Source organism: Ochlerotatus camptorhynchus, unplaced genomic scaffold (genome assembly GCF_037179485.1).
Source record: "Ochlerotatus camptorhynchus isolate MF236.1 unplaced genomic scaffold, CSIRO-AGI_Acam_v1.1 ptg000369l, whole genome shotgun sequence".
In the NCBI taxonomy this organism is placed as follows: Eukaryota; Metazoa; Arthropoda; class Insecta; order Diptera; family Culicidae; genus Ochlerotatus; species Ochlerotatus camptorhynchus.
Genome location: NW_027040857.1, coordinates 294,803 through 314,716, shown reverse-complemented (window position 1 = coordinate 314,716; position 19,914 = coordinate 294,803). Strand labels below are relative to the sequence as shown.

Here is a 19,914-nt window from a genome sequence, read left to right as displayed (position 1 = left end):
CAAACCTTCGGTCGGTGAAAGCACATTATTCACGAAACACCAAACAATACCAAGTTTTTTCCTCGTACGGTGCCGTTTTGTGATTTTTGCATTGCTCACGGTAGAGAAAAATTCTACCCCATTTTTCGGTGATTGAATGCGACAGCACATCGTCATTCCAATTCAACTCCCTCTTCTTCCATTTTTCCATTTTTCATTTCCATCGTACTGGTGACTGTCGTTATGTGATCGGATTTAGCAAATCAACTAGAAATTTCGTCAGCTTTGGCCCTACGCATCCTTTTGTCGGTAGTATGGTAGTTTTTTTTTGCTCCTCTATCGGTGTGATGTATCCTGGAAGGAAATCACAATCCTCCGCAAATCGAAATACATCCTGGAAAAAAAGCAAAATAGGGGAAAAACTACCGTCCTTGTTGAGGAAACTCATTCGCCTGGGTATATTTATCGCCAGACGAAAATTCCATTGACTGGAGCAAAAATCGGACGTGGGCGGATATTATTCAAATGGGGGAGAAAAATGAGGAAAATTATGAAAATGAACCACTGCTGTTTGTGCAGGTAGGTATTAGGTCGCTTCCTGTGGAAACCGTGTATTTGAGCTAAATGCCTTTTCCGGCGGAAAACTTTATGCCTCGTCTTGGAACGTGGGAATGAAAATTAATGACCGAAGATAAATTAACAGCGAATGGCGCGATTTATTTTGGCTGCGATGATTTGTTGGGGTATTTAATGAGACTTTCGGTTCGTGGTATTATTTTTGTGGTGCATTTTTTGTATCAATTGTTTATAGCACAAAATTACTCGAAAAAGATTTTATGTTTATTTTGATGATCAACCAAAGTATAATTTCCTATCATCCGAACCTCAATAACAAAAAAAAAAACATGTTTGCACTCCTTACACGTTACCATTAGTGTTATATAATGAACCGCAGCATGTTTCAAGTTCATCTTAGAGTGCAAGGCTAATTACCCTAGTCAATAAATCAGTCGGCAATTTTCAAGCCCCTTTTGAGCAATTGCTTGAGAAGATTTTTTTTTCATTTTTCAACTGCTTGATGAACTTAGTAGTCTCAGTAGGTATATTCATTTTGTGACGCATTGACTAATGCGAGTGACCTAAGCATTAGTCTTAGAGATAGATAGATTTATGACTCTCAGAGACATTTAACACTGAGCGGTGTTGATTTGGTCGGCAGATAGTTTCTTATTTAAGATGAACAATTAGTGCTTGACTTTACGCCTTATCGGGCATACTTAGCTATATTGAGTCACTTTTGAGTCATCATTATGGCTAGTTATGCAAGTTGTGCTAATCTTGCAGTGTTAAAAAGTCCTCGGATTTGAGTATACTAGACCAGCGCTGCCCAACATGCGGCCCACGGGACGGACGTGGTCTCTGGATCTCAGCAAAGATATCATTCTAGTCCAATTTTATTCATCTCTATGAATTTTAGCTCAGATTGAATGAGAAATAAACAAAATCCAGCTTGAAACAAGTTCATCGAACATAGATAAAGCCATTTAAAAAGTGAGTTTAGAAAGGTTGGGCAGGCCAACGTTTCTTTTAATCTTGTCGTACCGAAAAGCTTATAAAAATGAAGGTTGATCCCACAGTGAAGAATAACACAGGCAGCAATTCTCGCTGAAACAGTGCACTAGTTTTTCAAGGTTCAAGGTTAATATAATTGTTGCGGCTGTTGAATTACACAGATGCAGTATACACTTTGATGATCGTTTCTTTAAGCCAGTGGTTCCTGATGGAGTCATCTACTACCGAGATGGGAGATGACAGGTGGGCAGGAACTCACGATCTCCCAGTGTTGGTGAGTTCTTTGCCGTTAATGTTCACGAAAAGTTCACTATTTTGCTATACAGAAATTCAAAACAAAATTTTTTATCTGCGGATTTGGACAGTTTGTGACCTGTTTCATACGACCGGAAGGTGTATGCTGGTCACAAATGCCGTGCCAAACTGATTTCCTACGCAATTAATCAATCTTTGATGTGAAATTCGCTAATAAACACGAGGAGCATTTCTTATAGCAAACATGCCATAGCAAAATGGGCATGGTTCATTTAAGTAAACAAACTAACACTTCTTCCGACTGTGGCACCTCTCTTACTCGCCTGGATCTACTACCACCACTGCCCTGATGCTCAGGCAGGCGAATAAGGCCACCCAGCGCTTGATTTGATTTCGTCCGACCTTGATCATAACCGGCCCAAAGTAGTTGATCCCAATGTACGTGAACAGATTCAAGAAGGGAGTCAACCGTGCCATAGGTAATGCTGTTATGCGAGGAATTACAGGAACCGCTTTGAAGTTCTTACATCGTAGACATTCGACATGAACCGCTGTATCATGTCATTGAATACCATCTCGTTGTTGGCGTCAAGCAGACGTCGATGGTAGCTGTCAGCAGTTCTGATAAAAATCATTTCTTCTACATTCAACTTTGCTGAAAATAAAGACAACCTTAACAAATAGACCAAGGTTGTGTTCCATTTGGTGAAATTTCGCTAAAATTTGAAAGATGGAAACATTTCAAATAAACCTGCTATTGTACCAGACTTATTTCGGACAGACCAGGAATCAATTTTGACAAACACCTTCTCGAAAATCAGATGATCAACAACAGAGGGATTTTCGAACATTTTTATTTATTTTCGAAGTGTCAAATGTAATTGAAAATTCACCAAATGTAACACAGCCCAAATACCTGCAAGAATTTGAATTTTGGCATAATAACATTATTTTGATCAAGGCAACCTCTGAGTGTCAAAGTCAACATTAAATGTTGTCAATATTAATATTCGACTTCCTCTTTTTTTTTCCTTGATTTGTTTTCCGTCGATCTTGTTTTCCGAGCTGAGCACCAATGCTACCAACGCCAGGGAGGCAGCTCCCACACCTGGACCCTACCTATCGACCCATCAACTCATGAACCGGGGACCAACGGCTTAACTTCCCTTCGGAAGGAAGGCGTGATCAGAGATGTTATGCCTCAGAAAATCCCGGCGGCACAGACTGGGATTGAAGCCAGGCCCTTTGGGGTAATGGGCAACCAGGCTTACCACTACACAACCGGCGCCGCTACGATTTCATCTTGGTTGGGATGATTTTGAGGATCAAATGCAAAATGATTATTTTCATTTTACACTATAATAGCGGTGAAGAACGTGTCATGTTGGTTTTTACGCACCGATCGATGAAAAATTGATACCTCTTGCTGAAGTGATGATAATATCACAGACAAACAGACGTAACACTTAGAAATAGTTTTTCTTGCAAACATAGTATCTCAAAACATAGGACCTCAGTAACGACATCTCTCGGGCTTCTCGCGGAAAACAAGCTTGCTCGCCAACTCGAAAACAATATTGCATATAAGTTCTATAGAATGTATAGAAACGTCAAAGTGATCCGATGCCAGCGCTGCGGCGAGTAGTTCGCGGAACTTATAATATTCAAATCAACCGTTAAATGCGTGAACGAAGATACACAATGAAGTGTTACGTCTGTTTGTCTGTGATAATATCAAGGCTTAAGGCTCTGGAGTCGACGATATTCAAAATCATCATTTTGCCCAAAATGAATTTGAATATTTTGCTTTTGAGGATCGCTTCTGATTTTGACAATTTTGGGTTGGATAATCAAGCACTGGTGAATATCAACAAAGGCGTATTCGTTGGTGTATAATGAACTGAATTGTTCATTTCGCTCGTACGTGACAGCGAAGATGTTTAAAACAAACACAATTCATCTACACTGGGTAGAAGCGCTACTCCTTGCGGATGACTGATAAAAACAGACATTGGTTGTCAGTAAACAGGAGTGTTTTCGGATGGATTTTCGGTAAGAAATGGGGTGCTTAGCTTCGTATGGGTCGAATGGAGCAGCCCCAATACGACTGCCTATTCGAATGACTTCCAATTGATTGATGAGCAGCGAAAGTTTGTACAGCGGACTCGTTTTGCTCATCATCCGAGCAGGAACGAATATCTCGATACCTTTAATTGGTATGGATGAGCCTGACATAAGAGATAAAATACCAAAAAATAATGCCAACAAAATGTTCCCACAATACAAGTCCAATGCCAAATTATGATAATGCAATACCAAAACAATACCACCCATGTATTTTTATGGAATCCAAATATAAATTTTTGGTTTTTACAAAGTATTTTCCATGTAATTTTTTGGTATTATTCTTTGGACATTATTCTTTGGCATGACCTCTTATGTCATGCTGGTCAATACCAAAATGTTGGTGTCAGATCAGAATTAGGTATTCATTAGTTATTTTCTCCTGCTCGGGCAATGACTCGATTCGTTATCCATCCGTGACTTCAGCAATTGAAACTCCCGAAGAAACGCTTCTTCTTGCACTCCCGAATCAACGAGTTCTTCCGTAGACAGCCATCCTCGGATTTCAGCAGCTCTACCCTTGTTTTTAAACAGTGTTTTTGCTCTACACACGAATGTAGCCGTTCAGAGCAAACACTAAGATTATTTTACAGATTTCTGTAAAATTTTACCGAAATCTCAACAGCTGAACGTTAGGTAATTTTTTTTACAGTTTTCCTGTAATTATTTACAGATATCTGTTAAAAATTCACAGATATTTGTGAAAAATTACAGAAAATTTACGAAACTGTTTACCGAACGTTCAACTGTTGAGATTTCGGTAAAATTTTACAGATTTCTATAAAAATTTCTAAGTGTGTAGACGGCACCAACTGGAGAAGTGGGTTACATCCATAATCTGGTAGAGCACTATCTCCTGATGAAGAATCAGCTGTTTTACCGGTTCTTGTGTTAGTATTTTGACGTTCTGGTTGTACCGACCATTCCGATTCTAGTTGGCGAAGTAATATGGGCCCGTTGAACCAGCGACTTTCCATACTAAAATCCAGACCAGCTTGCCATTTTGTGGCGTCTTCAGCCACATTCAGTCTTGATGGAGCATATATCTACTCATTATCACTGGTTGTTGACAGGATTTCACCAACACGAAATGCTACGTACTGGTGATAACGAAAGGCATCTGAATTTAGCCAGGAGAGCACTGTTGATGAATCAGTCCAGAATATCTTCCGGTCCTAGGAAGCGTCCGACTCTGGCACACGTTTTCCATCAAGTGGGCTCCGATTAGTGTCGCTTACACACTTAAATTTTTTCGCCGAGATTCCAACAGCTGAGTAGTTCTGCAATTTATTTTGCTGAGATTCAGTAAAACAATAGCCGAGACTCAGCTAACAAATAACTATTTGCTAAGATATCAGCTAACAAACAGATATTTTGCAGAGATATCAGCAAAAGTAAATGCCGAGGTAATCGGCTGTTGGAGATTTTACCGAGCTAGATTAAGTGTGTAAAGCTCCAGTCGGGGTATAGAAACTGGTTTCAATGGTGGCACTTTACTTTTGGCAATTATGAGTAAACACTCAACTCCAGATTCACCGACCGTTCGTAGATATATGGCAAATGCATAGGCCTACCGACGCGCATCAGCAGATAAATGTAGTTCCGAAACCCGTTCCTGACCCGATCGTGTGCAACCAAGTAGACATCAAGGAATCTTGATCTCGTGCGTAAAAGATAGTCCTGACATGCGTTCCAGATATCACGTAAATGTTCTGGAATCAACTCGTCACTATTCGTTTCAGCTAGCCAAATATGTTGCATAAGGATTTGGCCGTGTACTATGAAATGGGCTATAAGCCCCAACGGATCAAATATGCTCATAATATTCCTAAGTACTTGTTTTTTTTCGTAGGAATTGATGGTTGGTTATCCGGAGGCGAAACTTCCGAGTTCGATGGAGATGTGAACGTGAATATATCACTAGCGGGAACCCAGAACATTCCTAGAACTCGTTCAGACTCCGAATCCAGATCCAAGAAAATTTTATAATTTTGTAGGATTTTGAAATTTTTTTTCGCAATTTAAGGAGAAGTTTTAGGATAAAAAAGGTGTGAAATATATTAAATAAGTTATATTTTAGTCAATACCTTTCAAATGACATATGACGATCGAAAATCGGTAGTAAAATGGAAGAGATATGAGCAAAACACATTTACATGTTTTTAAAGGGTGACTAAAAACTTATGATCGGGAGTGTAGATGGATTAATTCAGGTATTTTGTTTGAAATGACTCAAGATAGTCACTCTGGTCCAATTCGGGAGTCACCAAAACAAATAAAATTAGGTAAATAAAGCATTAATTTAAAACCAGTTTAATCGAATTGGGCTACAAAATGGTGAGTTGACAACCTGCAAGGAGCGGAATAACTAGCTCTGGTCCTCACAAGTTCCTTCTTTACGCCTCCCCGAGTCATATGATAACAAAAGACTACCAGCTGAAACATGGATACAGCTGGGTGGCGTAGCCTGGGCAATGTTGCCAGTCCGGCAATAGCAAAGTGAAGAGGTGCGACGCGAACACATAGTACGGTGATAGAGGAAATGCTTCACCAAACCCGAGCGTTTGTTCACCATGGAGGTGCGGCTCAAAACGGCGTCTGTTCTCTATGCTAGGAGGGGCTGATCACCGTCCTAGTGCCAGCGTGGGACTCTAAACAGAGCTGTGCACGATGGTCCCCCGGCGAGACAGGGGGTTGGGGCAGGCCCAACAAGCCGCCCTGGAAAAAAACATAATGTTGCAAATACTGAAGAAAGAAATACGGATCGGAACAATTGGCACAGACCAACGCGACGAAATAAGGACTACGATTGAAAACTCAGAACATGGAACTGAAAATCGCTGCGATAGGTTAACTTTGCTGGACGGGACAAAAGGTATGGAAAAGCGGGCATCGAGCGGCTACTTTCTACCAGAGCTGTGGCACCACCAACGAGCTGGGAACGGGCTTTGAAGTGCTGGGTAAGATGCGCCAACGCGTGATTGGTTGGCAGCCGATCAACGCGAGGATGTGCAAGTTGAGGATTAATGGCCGTTTCTTCAACTACAGCATCATCAACGTGCACTGCCCACACGAAGGGAGACCCGACGACGAGAACGAAGCGTTTTATGCGCAGTTGGAGCAGGTGTACGACGGCTGTTCGCAACGGGACGTCAAAATCATCATCTGCGACATGAACGCTCAGGTAGGACGGGAGGCAATGTATAGACCGGCAATCGGGCCAAACAGCCTGCATGCCGTATCGAACGACAACGGCCAAAGATACGTGAACTTTGCAGCCTCTCGGGGTAAGGTAGTTCGAAGTACCTTTTTCCCCTACAAGGATATTCACAAAGCCACCTTGAGATCACCTGACCAACACACAGAAAACCAAATCGATCACGTTCTAATCGTCGGGAAATTCTTCTCCGACATAGATTCGGACCACTACCTTGTTGCAGTATGCATGCGCGCAAAACTCTCCACGGTGCATAACACCCGTCGAAGTCGAACGCCGCGACCCAACATTGAGCAACTACGGGACGCCGGAGTTGCCCAGGACTACGCGCAGCAGCTGGAAGTTGCACTACCCACGGAAGAGCAGCTTGGCGCGGCTTTTTTTGAAGATGGCTTTAACATATTTGTAGTTCTTTGGCGAACGTTTCAGCTCAATTGATCATAACCCAAGTAACATTGCAAGATTTACAGTGGTTTTAAAGCATGCTATAAGTCTATATCATGGTCTACAGAACCCTCATAAAACCAAAATTGTTACTTGGGAAGTTAACAAAGTTACATCATGTCAAAGTTGACCATTTTGTATGGAAATTGGCATGCGCTGCTATTTTATCGAACACAACTGTAGGTTGTTAGTCTAGTCAAGAACACCATGAAATTACATTTGAAATTGTTCAAATACCCCCAACATTTAAAGTTCTTGTAAAAAAAAAACAATATTAGGTTAGTGATCGCATACTATCAAGAGCAACTCAATCATTACTCAACCATTTTTTATTATTATTTTTAAACGTTTTTGGAAAGCAACAGGTCAGAGTTATTGAAATATAAATACATTTGTGGTGATTTTACAGAAATTTAATTTTTATACAAAATAAATCGCATTTTTCAGAGTTCAGACTTCAGAAACCATTAAGGTGACTAAACCATGATTCTCCCCCCTTGCCGTAATATAACTTGTTCTTTATGCGATGTAGTGTGTTGCTTGGGTCAAATCTATCTCGGGTACATAAAAAATGTTAAATAGTCTAAATGAAAAAGATTCACATAGCACTTTCATAAAAAAAATATTCCGTCGCGTTTCTGATAAAATCGCGAAAATACATTGAAATTCCAGCAATCAAAACTAACAGGGACATCTCCAGGTAGAATTTACATATAAATTTGGCCAATTCTAACGTTTTTGCAATTTTCGGAGCTGTCCACGCCGCATTTTCGACATGGGTAATCAATATCAATTTCCTTCATTTGTCATCCAATTGGCACAACTTTTTTAAATACACTGGAGTCGCTTTTTACGCGGGTGATACGTCCCGCGTAAAAAAAACCGCGTAAATTCCGGAATCCACGTAAAAAAAACCGCGTAAATTCCGAAATCCGCGTAAAAAAAAACCGAATAAAAAAAGACCGTGTAAGAAAAAAACGCGTAAAAAGCGATAAACCGCGTAAATTCTGAAATCCGCGTAAAAAAAAAACCAAAATCCGTGTAAAAAAAAACCGCGTAAATTCCGGAATCCGCGTAAAAAAACCGCGTAAATTCCAAAATCCGCGTAAAAAAAAACCGCGTAAAAAAAACCGTGTAAAAAAAAACCGCGTAAAAAGCGACTCCAGTGTACTCGAAACGTAACGAAACTTTTAGCATTGATAGAGGAGCACACAAACAAACTGCTGTTGAAGGATTCCAGATCCGAGCACTAGGAGCTTTATATGTTTAAAATTAAAGAGCGACACACAATGCATCAAGATTTGATCCGTTGCGGCAAACCTGGCAGTTAGACAAAAGATTTAGGTATCACTTTGGGCAACGTATCACATCCGAATGCATTGTGCGGTGCACTTAACACTATCATATAACATTTAATGTTCGCTGAAATTTCTGAAATTGTTTAGTTGAAATATTCATCCTGTTTTAATCTTTCCGGTAGTTTGTTAGCTATTTCAGTTTATTTATAAGAACGCTCAGTCAAACAAAAATGCATTATTCACTTAATCTAAGTAGTCTAGAAATTCAAAGCACCACATTAAAGAGAATGGCTTAAGAAAGCAAGAGCATTGCGAATCTTCTATGAATGATTGCATTTTAGTTGCCAACGATTGACCATAAAACTGATGAGTAGATAATTTCACACTTAATACTTATGAATTATGACTTCGTCTCGAGGTGAAAAGACGCCAAGACGACCGATCGTCGGGAATGCGGTGCATACTTTCCTGCCAGATTTATGACTCATACCCATTAGATCCAATTGATATAAATCACCGATGGAGGATACACTCAGTGTTTTATGTCTCTGCTGTTGGCGTGGTTGGTGGGTAGAGAATATCTGTGGTTTATTATTATCCATTCAGTAATAAGAAATTTCATTTGAAGTGGTTTTAATTGAAATGTATTTCGCTATCCTTCATAATGTGAACCCACGTACTTTCAGACGAATATTTGATTTACACTTTCTGTCCACCCACGGTGAAAGACGAAAACGCTTTCGTGACAAATTTAATCATTCTGAAAGTCAGTCATCGTTCGTTCGGAGGAATATTCCTCAGAGAATTCCAAACCGACAAATTTCCCTCGGCTGCTATCACTTTCTCATTTACGACTTTGTTCACAATTTCCTACCGAATGACCTTTTCTGTGTTGGAGGCTACGCCGTACGAAATTTCATCAACCACAATGAGCTTGCAAATATCAAATGTTCATGGTCATAACATTGGAGACGCAAAGCTGATGGCTCCACCCTCGTCTCCAGTCGGTTGGATTGATGGAATAAAACCAGATAAGACCGAGCAGGGTTTTCGCTTGGGAATTCCGGTCTTCTAGGCGTACGAAATGCACTTTTCGATTACCACTTCCTGGTAGGTTGAGCAAGTTTAAATTATTGTAATGGGGATTCTGGGGATGGGCAATGGAATGGGATTTTTTTTTTAATATCACACATTCTGTAGACGTTGGATGTGGTACAGCATTTCCATTTTCTTTGCGTTTTGATTTTTTCATCATCTATTACTCACAGGTAGGCGTTTTATATGACTGGTTTTTGCTATTCCCAATGCGTAAATATTCTTCGTATTTATTTAGCAGGAAAATTCTTATTTTTTCAAGCGCATCGAATGCTGGCTCTTTTTCTTTTTTTTTGTACATACTTTCATAGGACCATGCTCTAAGTGTTAAAACGTTTGATACACACATAAAAACGAAAAACGCAAATAAATATCTGTACTTTCAAATCGACACATGTAAACGGGAAATTCAGTTGAATCAAATGCGATTATGACATGGTTGTTTACGTTTCATAATCATGATCGGTTTACGTTACGTGTAATTCTATTATTTGCTATAAGTGAAGATAATATTCACACCTAAAACTAGATTGCTATGATTTTTAGAAGCCGACTTTGCATGATTGCATTGAATTCATTTCTTACAACGGAAATCATGCATATATACAACGTGGTATTGCACATTAATTTTGGGTGTATCAACTTTCCATATCTCCGTCTGCGAGAATGAATATAGGGTCAATGTACTAGTTAGTCAGGCAGCATGTTACTCGGAACTCCATACACCACAAAAAGGGCTCAGCATACATATGAATGTATTTATCCATAACAGGTACAGTCACCCTAAATGTGTTGTAAATGTGAACTGACAAAAAGTGTGAAGAGTGCGGTACGCGAGCTGTCGAAACGATTTCCCTGTAGATGGAAGTTGAAATCCCTTCCGGGAGAAGGATTTTCCATTTCCTTTGGCCTTTACTGAAGTATTTCGATTCACGTGACTTGCCGTAGCGTAGAGCATTGAAGATGCAGCTTTAAGGTTTTCTATATTTTACTAAACATTATTTTTGATGGCATTCAATCGCTGAACATCAAAGTTAAAAAAATATAATACTCACGTTTACAAACCTTCCGATGGGTGATCGGTTTGGTAGCATCCCGGTAGTATCCTTCTCGGCAGTAGTGGCAGTGTCGACCGGTGGTCGCGTGTCGACAGTTGAGACAAACGCCACCGGAGATCCGGCCGGACATCTTGAACAGCTCCATGTTGAAGCGGCAGCGCCGTGCGTGACCGTTGCAGTTGCACACTGTAAATAAACAGATAATAAAGTGATCATTTGGATGACAAAGTATTTAACGAGAACCGGGCTGAAGTGTCATGCGCCAGCCGATGGTGAGGGCGGTAGAGGAAATGAAGGAAATTGCACGTCCTACAATGAACGGCCCACGGATGTTTATCTTCTTCATCTTTCTGTTCGGATCAGTGTGACGTATGAAAAATGTATTATTTTACTGGCAGCAGCCGTCGTGTACAACCTCGCGAAATCTCACAAGACCAGCAAAACCGCCAAACGAAGGAATGTGGGTGATCGCACTGCAAGAAAAGTGCGAATGAAAAGTGAAAGAAAGATTGTGTTACCTATTTAATCTTTAATTTCCGGGCCTGGAAGAACGACTAGCTAGAAACAAGGGTGAATGTGAAGATTGGAGGCGGGTTACTCTCATTGAGAACCGGATGAAAGTCTCAGGATTGGTGTGAACTATTCATTGGGAATCTTTATGGTAGAATCGATGCTTGTCAGCATATTGTGCATTTATTGTACAAAATGGTGACGTTTAGAGAATATACAAATTTTGCAGAATTTAAGTTCTTTCTACTATACACCCGAGAAAGATAGTACTGCATATTTTAATGAATAATCTACAGAATGTTTAATGTTTCTCCACATAAAAAAATTCTGTTATGTGGTTGTCTTCTTCTTCTTCTTCATTCCTTTATTTAACGTCGGTCTCTGTTCCACAATTTAGTGCCAATCACCGACGGACATCGATTGCCATCCATTGACGGCAACCGAATGTGCAGGAAGGCAGCTTCCACACCTGCGTAGGATATCGCCGTTCAAACACACATGGGCTGGGACCAACGGCTTTACTTCCCTTCCGAAGGAAGACGTGACTCAAAAAAATCCCACCGACCTTGGCTGGGATTGAACCCAGACCCATTGGGGTGAGACAGCAGTCACGCTTACCACTACACCACCGTCGCCGGCAATGTGGTTATCGGAAGGTTTTAAAAATTAAAACTTTAAAATTTTGGAGCTAAGTTTTTTTTTCCAATGCACTGAACATAGAACATCTTGTGACCGTTTCATACGAATATATATATTCAAGAAAAACTTTCTTGTACGCTAGCCTATTCTATAAACTGACATTACATTTGATGTAAGGAACATACAGTTGTGTTCGATAAAATAGCAGCGCATGCCGATTTTCATACAAAATGGTCAACTTTGACATGATGTAACTTTGTTAACTTATGATCAATTGAGCTGAAACGTTCGCCAAAGAACTACAAATATGTTCAAGTTTACGATTACAAAATATTAAATTTTTGGAAGCACCTGCCGGAAAGTGAGACACCAGGTAAAATTGTTCAAAATAATAGCAGTACTAATAATTATCATTTCAGCTTAGTTTTGAGATTTTAAATTTTAACACCGGTGAAGAAGTAGCGGCCGCATATCTACGGGCGCGCTTCGAAATCATCGTGATGTCTTGGATTCCTTCACAAAATATCGGGTGAGATCTTTCCTTTATTTTGCTCTCAACTTTCATTCCATTATTATTTGGAACATTATATGCTGGGTACGGGAGGGTCCATCAGGGTTGGAACACGTATACATTCACATACGAACATAAGCATACACGAACATACATACAAATACAGATATGTTTCGATCTAGTCGATCTGTGCCGAATTGTACATGGCACTCGGCCCTGGATTGAAATACGGTTTTCTAAACGATATATAGGGTAGTACCAGTTGTGGATATACGGGATTCCCATAGGCCATAATTGGAATACACCATAATAGAAACGCACAATACTTAAACGATTCCAAATCGGATCCTGAATAACCCGAGGGGGGCGACACATCTAAATCTCAAGTTTAGATGCTCAACAAATCTCATACTAGTGAATCAATCTTCGAACAATCTTCTTTCAATTGTCGCATCTACTTGCATCGCGCATCATCTTTGTGCAGGAAATCTTCAGAATCGTCTTCAATCTTCTTTCTATCTACTCAGCGTACGCGCAGCTAGCCACAGCAAAACACAATCTTTTCTGCATCGTAGATAGAGTCGTCCCCCTCGGACTAACCATCAAAATTTGAACCCATTTGGTGAGAAATTGAGATGGCACAAACCATTTGAAGTTTGTATGGAAATTACTATGGTAAAACGAAGATTTTTGTTCATGTCTATCTAATAATTCACCATATCGGTCTGCTCAAAAGCTTTCAACTGTACTTTTAGGAAATTTTCCCAGCTACAACTTTGCTGAAGACCACTTTAAATGCAAGGATCGAAAGTTATCAATGGTTCAATGCGCTAATGTCTTATCATCATGCTCAATCAACTGCTCAGCAGGCAACATTGGTGTTTTTGGGGCGTTGAATAGGACACATAAATCATGGCTACTATGTCACACTGTCTCGTTTTACATAGAAACGATATTTAGCAAAGTTGTAGCTGAGAAAATTTTGCTATAAGAATGGCTATCGAACTGTTTCGCAGCTCAATATGGAAAAAAAGACTAGAAGGCAATGAACAAAAAGTTGAGATTTCCCATAGTAATTTACATGTAAACTTCAAATGGCTTGTGCGAAGTCTGTTTCTAACCAAATGAGTTTTAACTTTGGGAGGCTAATCAGGACCCGATTTTAAACCATTGAAGCACTGTGGAGCGAAAAGTCAAATTTTGCATCAGTCTAATCCACCTCTTCAAGGTGGTTTGTTTAAAAAGACGTTAATAGATGGAAGCACATCCATAACTGAAACACCCACCCTATGTCCTTCTTTGTAAGAAGGGATTAACATGTGATGATGGGCAGTGTGTTAAATCGAGGGTATATTGACCGGGGTGGGGATCTGTGTTCAGATTTATAAAATTGAGCCTTTATAGAAGTTCAGAGAAGTTGAGGGAACGTCATTTGATTTAAGAAAACTCCGTTAGTACAGGGAACGTTGAAGAACTTCGTAGTACTAGAGTACGACAACCAGGAAACTACGTAGCAGTTTAAGAAACGTTTCTAGAAGTGTTGCAAATTTTGAAAAAGTTCTGCCAACTTTGCAGAGGAACTGCGAACTCCGAAGTATTACAGTGAACTTCGTAGAATGTTTTTGTAAAACTTTATTGAACTTTGTAGAAATTTGCCGAACTTTAGAGAACTTGAAATTCTTTCAACCTTAGAATAACCTTAGAAATCTTCTCACGGTGTATTTTATAGAACAACTTCAATATAAAAAAAATCGGCAAGTCTGATATTTGCATACACGTAAGAATAGATTTTTACCTATCGTTTGCGACCTCGATTGAAATAATCGGTCGGGGCGTCAACAGCAACTTTTTTTAATGTTTTTTTTTGCACTTAAACTATGGTTTTACAATGATAGCTTTTGAATATCCAAGACATTGGTAGTAAAAGCCCTCATCCCCCTTTTGATTTAAAAAGGGACAGCCGAGTGGACAGAAGAGTAGAGAAACCGGGGTAAGTAGAGAAGTCGGAGGATAAGTAGGCTTTTCGATTAAATATTCTGATTCTGATCCTACGAAGTTGCAGAACTCTTGAACATGGAAACGCAAGATATTTTACTTTGAGCTATTTTGTTGTCCTGCCTGAATCCAGCTCTCTGCAAATTCTTCAATTCTCTGAAGATATCCAGAAATTAAGTTTTCTTGAAGGCAAGCTTTGAACACCTCAGCACAACGGTCAAGTACCTACGAATAATCGCTTAATTAAGTTAATGATAATAAGAGAAGAGTTAAATTTACATTTCGGAAAATACTGAACGGTTTATCAGATTTCAACAATGTCCTCTTCTCCAGTAATTTGTGGATATTTCTACCTGTAAAGCCATATTTGCTATGACGTTGACTTGAACTAAGCTTCACCCACTGTTGAGCAGTTGTTGGATCAACAGCTCCAACACCTTTGTAAATGGCGTTTATGATCCCAAGTACGAAATGGAGCACGGGTGGTGGACAAAGCAGAACAGTTCTTTGATCGTTTATCATCAGCACCATCAGTCTTCCATTTTATGTAACTTGTGTTTATTAAGTTCAACGTTCTTGGAACCTTGCTCTCTTGAGAAAGCATGGACTTACTTGTGCAGCAATATGGACAAGGATAAGTTGAACTGTGACCCATGATACCTATCAAAAGATTTATGATTTTTAGGTCACCTGCGACAACCGCTTTGAATTTGTCCAACGTGAGAAGTGTCGACTAAAGTTGTACAATATAGGTGTACTTTTTCGGAATTACTGCAAGAAGAAACAACTTCTTCACTCCTGTATCTTTAGGTCCATTCCCCCTTTTTCGCTCCTTTTCTACGATAGATAACGTTATCTTAAATGAGCCTCATCTCCCAGCTGCTCCTATCTTATAGAATACATCGGTATTAGATAGAAATCTTTCATGTTCAACATACTCGATTAAAGCCTTCACGTCGTTACAGTATATGACTGGTTTCATCTAGACTCTTGAAGAAGACCCCTTATTGGTCTGCTCCAATTTGAATGGAAGACGTGTAACAAACAAGAATTCCTTGAGCTGCATCGATGTCCGATAGATAACGTTGTTGAACTAGGCAAATCAATTTTTCGGTTAGTTTTCGCAAATTAGTCTTCTTTAGGCATAAAACACAAACTAATTTAAGTCGATGGATGTGTAGATACTGCAAACTGCATTGTAAAGCCAATGATCTTAAGGAAAATAAACTTAATAACGTTGCTCTAGACCCCCCGACCGATTACTTTCAATGAGATCTTAAATGATAGGGAAAGGCCTCTACTTGCACGAGCCTAAATATCAAAATAGCCGATTTTTTTTAAAATAAAGTTCTCTATAAAACACACCGTGTTCTTAAGACTTGACTTCTGACTAAAATTCTGAAAACTTCGGAGCTTCGTAAAATTCTAGGAACTTCATAAACGTGGGAAATTTGTACAAGTTTCGGGAACTTCGTGGGAGTTAAAGGAACATTGTTTAAGTTAATGAATCCTCATAAATGTTCGGGGATCTTCGTTTATTTTGTTTTTGCCATTTTCCATTCAGTTTTCAATATCTTCGACGCCATATAGAGGAACAGAGTATCAAAATTTTGCTCGTGCATAAGCGAAATCCAAATTACTCCCACGCATATTGATTGCGTCAGAAATTTGATTGCGTTATAATGAACGATGAAATATAGGTCAAGGCGGATTTCAAGCAGCTTCCATGTCAATAGTTTACACGGTTATCGAAAAAGGAAAGGTTCAAGATAAGTTTAAGCAGAAGAAGTTGTCAAAGTTCCCGAAAAAGTCCTTGGTTTGGCAGGCGATTTGCACCTGTGGGTTGAAAAGCGAAAATTTCGTGTCAACTGGCATTGTCAACCAAGATATTTATGAAATGAAATGTTTGCAAAAACGATTGTTGCCTTTTTTGAAGAAAGATTTTGAACGTTAATAACTCAGCTGCCCCTGGTCCAATTTCAATAACTTTATCACCAATCGATCAGTAATATGGCTACGCATTGATAAAAATGCTTCCGAATGTTGATTTTCAACAAGAAACTATTGAAAAACTGGTAAATGTTCAGCATTGTCCAAAAGCGTCGAATTAACTAACAAATCCACCAATTACCTACATGCATATGCTGCTTCCCCAGCACAGTCGTCAGAGAGTAGTAAGTAGACGAAACAAGTCGAAGTGGCATTCGCCTCCGATCCTCGGGCGCGTGCGAATAGGGAGCCATGTTCAGAACCAAACGCAAATTCTTCGAGATAACCACCATCCGTCGTCTGGCTCGCCGTGGCGGTGTCTGACGTATCTACGGTTTGATTTACGAGATGTGCTGAAGGTGTTCCTGAAAAATGAGATCCGTGATGCTGTCACCTACACTAAACACGCCAAGCGTAAGCGGCCATGGATGTCATCTACGTTTTTGAAGTGACAGAGACGCACTCTGTTTGGTTTCGGAGGTAAATCATCACCAACATTGGAAACAAAACGGCTCTTTTCAGGGCCACCAATCTTATTACAGAAAAGAGTAGGAATAGAATTCATCTGCCTGTTTGTCCATATTCAGAACCACCGACCACACAAAATGCTCATGTTATCAAACTGGAAGCAGGGATACAAATTATTTTGATCAACCTTGATCAACTTTGAATCGCCACGGCCGGATATTTTCGATGGAAGAAGCAACAATCTAGCATCTAATTCGACGAAGACGGCAGGAAACATTTCTGGATCAACAATAGAATAGGGCCCATCAGCATTTGTAAACAAACCGTTCCAAAGCCTCACAAATCGAAGGCCGCTCACACAAACCAACACCAACATCTTGTAGGTAGAAGTTTCCCCAATCCGATGATGGTGTTGGTTTGTGTGGGTGGCCTTCGCTTTGTGAGTAAAGGGCTTTGGAACGGTTTGTTTACAAATACTGATGGGCTCTTTTCTATTGTTGATCCACATTTGTGAAGCCGAATATTTACGAAAGAGAGTGTCGATGAAGAGAATCGATCAATGTAGATAGGACCTATTGAAAAGTGACGCGAGATTTGTTTTCCTTACTGAGCTCTAATGCTACCGACGCCAGGGAGGCAGCTCCCAGAGATGTTATGCCTTAGAACATGCCGGTGGCGCCGACTGAGATTGGACCCAGGCCTGCTGGGGTGAGAGGTAATCACGCTAACCACAGACGCCAATATCTATCACGGCGAATGAGAACGACCCAAATTTGAGTTTAGTTATCTCAGAAATAAGAAATAAAGTGCAGGAACTCAGCGATGAGTAAGTTTGCCTTATTGTTTCCCAGGTTTTCCAGGGAAAAATTCCCGAATTTGAGAAAAGTAAAGATTGGATTCACTCAGTCTATTACTACTACTCCGAGACTGAATAAAATTTTCGTCAATTTCCTCATTTTCTGGCAGATTTTTGAGGTTTTCCACACGAAATCATGAGACAAATTTACTCATCGCTGAGTTCCTACATTTTTGGCGATTATGAGTGAACTAAACTCAAATATGGGTCGTTCTCATTCGCCGTGTATGCAAAAGGAAAATAGCCAGTGTCGCTACTTGATAGCAAACTACTCATAATGGGAGGAGTCTTTGTAGCTTTTATACCACTTGGTTGCACATTATTCTGCTTTAACCTAAAAAAATATATAAAGCAACGCTGCTGTCTGGTATCAGCTCATTTTCGCTTCGGACGGCGTGGTCAGCAATAGCAGCAGTAGGTCGTGGCAAAGGAGGTGCCAATCGTCATCGCAAATTCTTCGAGATAACCACCATCCGTCGTCTGGCTCGCCGTGGCAGTGTCTGACGTATCTCCGGTCTGATCTACGAGGTGTGCTGAAGGTGTTCGTGGAAAATGAGGTCCGTGATGCTGTCACCTACTCTAAACACGCCAAGCGTAAGTGGCCATGGATGTCCTCTTCAATAAAACGGCCCTTTTCAGGGCCATCAAGCATACATCAGTAAAGCGTTGGAATAGAATTTAGCTGTGCTTGTTTGTCCATATTCAGAACCACAAGCCCCCAACGACCACACAAACTTGGAAGCAGGGCAATTGCACCAATTGATTTGGATTGATTCTCGTAATCAACTTTCTACAAATTTGGATCGCCTACAATTCAAAAACGGAAAGAGTTGAGATAATAGATATTTCAGGCATAACATTTGATAACGGCACAAAAGCATTTGTAAACAAACCTTCTAAGGCCCTTTACACGCGAACCAAAGTACGCCCACGCAAACCAACAACATCATTCGCGTGTAAAGGGCCTTAGAATGTTTGTTTACAAATGCTTTTGTGCCGTTATCAAATGTTATGCCTGATTTGATCAATTAAAAGAACTTAATGCTCTTCACATTTATTCCGTCCACTAGCTGTCCTACGTCAAGCTTCCGTTCGTGCCCCTAGGCACAGACCCTTCTATTTTTTTTTTCTTTATTATAGAGATTTTTAGCCATAGGCTAGTTCATCTCTTAAACATGCAAGTCGTACCCAATTGATAAATCAATCGTTAAGCGGAACCTCAAGAAAACCTACAAAACAGTTGGAAATGCGAAACGGTTCAAAGCTAATTGACGTTCAGCATCAAATTAGGTTGATAAAACAGCAGTACAACATCTGATGGAAGTTGTGAAACGTAAAGCTCAATTGCTCGCATTTGGAACTTCGGAAGCCTAATCAAATAATTTTCCTGTATTTTGTAGTCATTGAACTCCAAAAATAAATAAAGTTTGATGATTTATACAATAACATAATCAGTGTGCACTTAATCATGATTGACCAATTTCTGACCATTCCACCCTTTAGAAGTGTAGAAACATTTTTAGGAGTTCAGCGAAGTTCGTAGCAATTGGACTGAACTTCTATGAATTGAACACTTGGAAAAATTGACGTAAATGTAGATGCTCTGAGACTGACATATCCGGAGTGATTTGAGATTTGGGCGTAATTGTATTTGTAAGCAAACACGTCAATCACCGATTTATCACGAATAAAAGAAAACTAATAACACTATGAGGTAGAGGTATGATTCCTCTATCAATTGGTATAGTTTGTTTATAAGATTGAGCTTTTTTTTCACGATAAATCGGCGATTGACCTGTTTGTTTACAAATACAATTACACCCAAATCTCAAATCACCCCGGATATACAAGCATAAATTTTGACATAAAATTGAGTCTTAATAGACACGAAATCCAGCTCAATC

General features: G+C 39.9%; 1 protein-coding gene across 2 annotated transcripts in view; it reads right to left on the bottom strand.

Moving 5' to 3' along the window:
- Window positions 1-19,914, bottom strand: part of LOC135709973 (netrin-B-like) — a 186,252-nt gene that overhangs the window by 107,325 nt on the left and 59,013 nt on the right. For both annotated transcript variants that reach the window (XM_065232426.1, XM_065232427.1), the window contains exon 2: window positions 11,040-11,228. In XM_065232426.1, the coding sequence (XP_065088498.1) occupies window positions 11,040-11,228 (189 nt within the window). The remainder of the gene's footprint in view (window positions 1-11,039; window positions 11,229-19,914) is intronic.